At 34.8% G+C, this 4,799-nt stretch overlaps 1 protein-coding gene across 1 annotated transcript; it reads left to right on the top strand.

The window, feature by feature from the left end:
- The first annotated feature begins 332 nt into the window (after positions 1 to 332).
- On the top strand, positions 333 to 4,113 carry LOC127723514 (uncharacterized). The gene is made up of 2 exons (XM_052230148.1): positions 333 to 502; positions 1,443 to 4,113. Exons 1-2 carry the CDS (start codon positions 438 to 440, stop codon positions 4,054 to 4,056), a joined length of 2,679 nt encoding a protein of 892 aa, XP_052086108.1. The 5' UTR covers positions 333 to 437; the 3' UTR covers positions 4,057 to 4,113.
- Positions 4,114 to 4,799: the final 686 nt, after the last annotated feature.

The following is a 4,799-nucleotide window of genomic DNA, read 5'->3' as shown; positions in this document are numbered from 1 at the left end:
ACGAGGGCCTGTCTTCTCAAGATGTATATATATGTATGACGATCGATTTTCCAGTTATGAAAGTAACTGATAGATATTCGATGTAATAGTGTTTGTAGTACATTGTCACAGTCGGTTGTGAATAACGATTCAAAGGATTCAAAAGTCAATATTTCGTTCTTTTTATTCCGTTTTGAATGGTCTTAGGCGATATCATGATACTATCATCGGAATCCATCGTATGTTTAGCTTAGGTCAATGGAGAAATCAGAGTACGTACCTATTTATAGCAAAGTTCTATTTTAAGGTATTTACATAATTTTTGTCCTATCAAAAAACACTGAATTAAACATTACATCACAAGCTTGAAATACAACGATAGTATAAATAGCTAGATAACTACCAACTACATATTTTAACAACAGAATAGAACAGATAAGGCGTTGAACCACGAGACAATGGTGCAGAAAATTTCCAAAAGGGGTGTCCACTCTGGGAACACCCTCAGAGCATCCAATTCAAGGTAAGTCAATGAAAAATGAATCTGCTTTTCATGTTATTTCATTGGGTTGTGTATACAGTTTACGAAAAAAAAAACTGAGAAGTTAAACTGAATCATATAAAAAACGAATAAATAAAATCGTTTATCAAAATAATATGCTCCTCATGTCAAAAAGACCCACCCTCTTTCCATTGCCCACGAAATAAGAATATCCACGTGATCTCCACAATCAAAACTTGTATCCAGCTGTGTCTTTCTATAATTTTTGTTATCCATATTAAAATTGTTTATTATTTTTTTTTTCTTTCTAATTGTTATTTTAATGTATGTGTAAGAGATAAATTTGTCCTGGTAAAATATGTCCTGGGACTTAAATTCCTAGTAAGATAATGGTCATGGACTTGATTAACTAGGGAAAAAGTCTGGCGGACAAATTTTACTACCGGACCAAATTTACTGTTACATATGTATATATATATATTTGCTGCCATTTGGAATGTTTTTGTATAAACATCATTATCATCGAGAGAATTTTGTCAACTTATAATAACATATTTCCAAACCTTTCGTTCACAAGGCAAACACTTGATTGTCTTCAGACTAGTCTTACGCCATTACAGATAAAATCTCTGGTGTATTATTAAAAAACTACTAGAGATGTTTATGCCAAAATAAGGTTTCGAGATGTTTATCATGTGTTTATAATTATAATTCTGAAGCTAGAGTTACGGTCGAAAATGTGTTTCAACTACTTTAATAGCATAGAAGTTATAAATTTGACTTTAAAGTCATCCATCAGTCAGTTAGTCAGTCAGTCATAGGTAACTATATGATAATGCTAAATTGTTGGAGAAAACATGTGTGGGGGGGGGGGGGGGGGCATGGTGCTAGAAATTCAGGCTTGCTTTAATGAAATAATTTTGTAATTTCATTTAATGATAATTTTGATATTACATTGTAGGTTTAATCGTACATACAATAGGAGATCTTGTCTTCTTAGAAAGTCATGGAGTCCAACAGCAATGAAAGATACCATTTTGGAGGATCTAAATATGAATACAGATAATGTGCTGTATTCGCTCAATAAAAAGGGGAGATGGGAACTTCCGGACATGCTTAAAGATTCTATTTTGACAGGAAGCTACAAGGACTTGAAATCAAACGTCAAGTTAATTGTCTCCCATGACATTGCAAAGAAAAGTCATACTGTCGGGTACTATTCGTCAAAAGGAAATACGAAGAAAATAGAAAGTAAAAAAAAAACTTATTTCGACGGAGAATCAGTCGTAGCTCAAAGCAGAATAGACGACAAAACAGGTACACAACATATCCTTCAGATTGAAGTCGTTTACCCTTGTCCATCAACATGTTCAGTAGTTCACAATCCAAAATATGTCGGACATCACATTGATAAACCTGAAAATGGGCGTGGCCGAACGACAAAAGGCAAGAGACAGAGGGCGAAACTCAGTATTGGTAAATACTACAACGAATATTGCGAATCATTTGAAGATATCTCTGACGACGAATCTGAAACGGAAACGGAGTTGGACGATGAATCTTCCTCGTACCTGTACGAAAACGCTAATAAAGAAGACGTAACAAACACAGAACTATTAGAAGATATCATGATACATGCTGCTTTAATGCAAAGTTTGTGTCAAAGAAACAACAGAAAGTATATTTCAAAGCAGATTTTCGAATGTAAAGATAGATTAATATATATACCAAAGATTACGGCAGACGAAACGCCACAAATCGAAGAACCTACAAGTTTGGCTTTAAATGAGAATAGAAAAATAATGGAGCCCGTTTTTGTCTTACTTCCAAAAAGTGAGTTAGAGTGTGTATTTCTGAAAGAACGATATGGCAAAAGCTATGTGGAATGCCCTTGTTTACCTCGAAAGTTTCTAATCGATGTCAGCGACAGAATGAAAATGAGATTGAAAAACTCCGGATGTTTGAAAGCAGAAATCTTTAAAAATTGGGATCTTACTTCCTGCGTTGTATTTTCACATGATGAGTACGATGTTAATAATACAGAGATACACAGCGTATTTAGAGTATGTCTTAATATTGGAACAAACACAGAAAAATTCAGAATTTTGACAATGTTTGACTATTACAACGGTTGCGTAGAAGATATTTTACACAGAGCTGTGACATTCCTAGAAATGATGTCAACTGACGGATTTATAGAAAATGAAAAACAACCCCCGAAAGAAAGTACGTCCATGAATTTTGAGAATTTGAACAAGTGTCAGAAAATTAAGAAAGACGTATCTTTTGTTACTCGAAAAGCGTTATTTAAAGAAATTTTCAACAACAGTTTGAGAGACAATGAAACAGTTGTTGAACACGATTTTGGATGTATTTCGACAGAATATTGTGGAATTTGCCTTGATTTTATAGCTGAAGGTGGGAAACCTGGAACAGCTCTTTCATCATGTGGCCATTGGTTCTGTGATCAATGTTGGATAGACCATTGCAGATCGCGTATGAATATGGGTTCTGTCAATATAACTTGTCCAGAATATGGATGCAAAGAAATTGCCGCAGACGCTGTGCTTTTGACATTTATTAACGTGTTCGAAGTACTTGGATTAAAACGACGTGATCATGACCTAAAGTTGCAGGCTTCTGATGCTAAATGGTGTCCTAATCCAAACTGTTGTAGGGTAATTAAAGTAACTAATCCTGAAAAAGCGAAGGATGTTGCGTGTAAGTGTGGTACACATATTTGCTTCCAATGCTTACAACCACCGCATTGGCCTGTTCCATGTGATAAAGCACCAGCCTACTGGAAAAAATTAAAACTGCTTGGTGACGACATTACCCTATCTACATCATTTGTAACAGTCCGTGGGAAATCATGTCCGAAGTGTAAAAGGTTCGTTGAGAAAACTGGTGGCTGTTTCATTATGCGTTGTGTATGTGGAGCAGATTTCTGCTGGGGATGTTTAAACACGTATTCAAACCATAATACACCGAGTGAAAAATGCAATCAGGAAACATATGGAGACAAGAAAGGAACAACTACTCTACAACATACTGAAATGGATGGTTATTCTGATGTATCAAATAAAAATAGAAGTGCAGATTACAAGAAAGCCGTTAATCACCGAAAAGGTCGTCATCCACTAAAAATAAGCCAACTAAGATCAGGCTCACGTCAGATCCTATTTAAATGTAAAAAAATTGCCAAAATAAAAGGACCACTCTATTTTCAAATTTTCGATGGCACAGAAGATAATATTTCTATTTGTTCAGATGTGGAAGAAAAGATTAAGGAATTTCTGAACAATATGGTATCCGTTTACATTGAGATTCATCACATGGCAGAATATTGCTACGTTTTTATTGACAAACTTATAAAATCTGGTATTAAAAGTTCACAGCTTCGAGGAAATGCTGATATTCTTGGTTATTTAGCCGATAGGATATTTGATATTTTAACAGATTCAGGTGACGTGAAGGACTGCCGACCACTTCTCTTTTCTTTATTACAGATTCAACAAAAATCCGTATATATCACGAAACACATTATTTCGTTCACTGAAAAGTTTGCAGCATAAGCATGCATCTGCTACACAAAAACAGTAATAATAAATAATATAAATCATAATCAAATGATGTAAAATTGTTAAATATTTTTATGCCTCCGCCGTAGCGGAGGGGGCATTTAATTTTACCCTTGTCCGTCTGTACGTCCGTCCGTCCGTCCGTACGTCCCAAAGTTGGTTTCCGTTCTCTAACTTTAGTTTGCCTCAACCAAATGTTATGAAACTTATACACAATGCTTATTTCCACCACAAAACACAGATCGCGTTTGAATTTTGGTGGTGTCACTATAACCGTTCTAGAGTTATGCCCTTTACAAATGGAAAACTTGCTGAATTTTTCGTTTCCGTTTTCTAACTTTAGTTTGCCTCAACTAAATGTTATGAAACTTATACACAATGTTTATTACCACAAAACACAGATCAAATTCGAATTTTGGTGGCGTCACTATAACCGTTCTAGAGTTATGCCCCTTTACAAATGGAAAAATTGCTGAATTTTTCGTTTCCGTTTTCTAAATTTAGTTTTCCTCAACCAAATGTTATGAAACCTATACACAATGCTTATTACTTCATAATACAGATCAAGTTCGAAATTGGGTGGCGTCACTCTTACCGTTCTTGAGTTATGCCCTATTATAAACATAAAAACTGATGAATTTTTCGTTTCCATTCTCTTACTTTAGTTTGCCTCAACCAAATGTTATGAAACTTACACAATGCTTATTACCACATAATACAGATCAAGTTTGAAATTG

This window comes from Mytilus californianus, unplaced genomic scaffold (assembly GCF_021869535.1).
Source record: "Mytilus californianus isolate M0D057914Y unplaced genomic scaffold, xbMytCali1.0.p SCAF_13, whole genome shotgun sequence".
NCBI classification, from domain to species: Eukaryota; Metazoa; Mollusca; class Bivalvia; order Mytilida; family Mytilidae; genus Mytilus; species Mytilus californianus.
The sequence above is the reverse complement of the archived record's forward strand: the minus strand, read 5'-3'. Positions and strand labels throughout refer to the sequence as shown.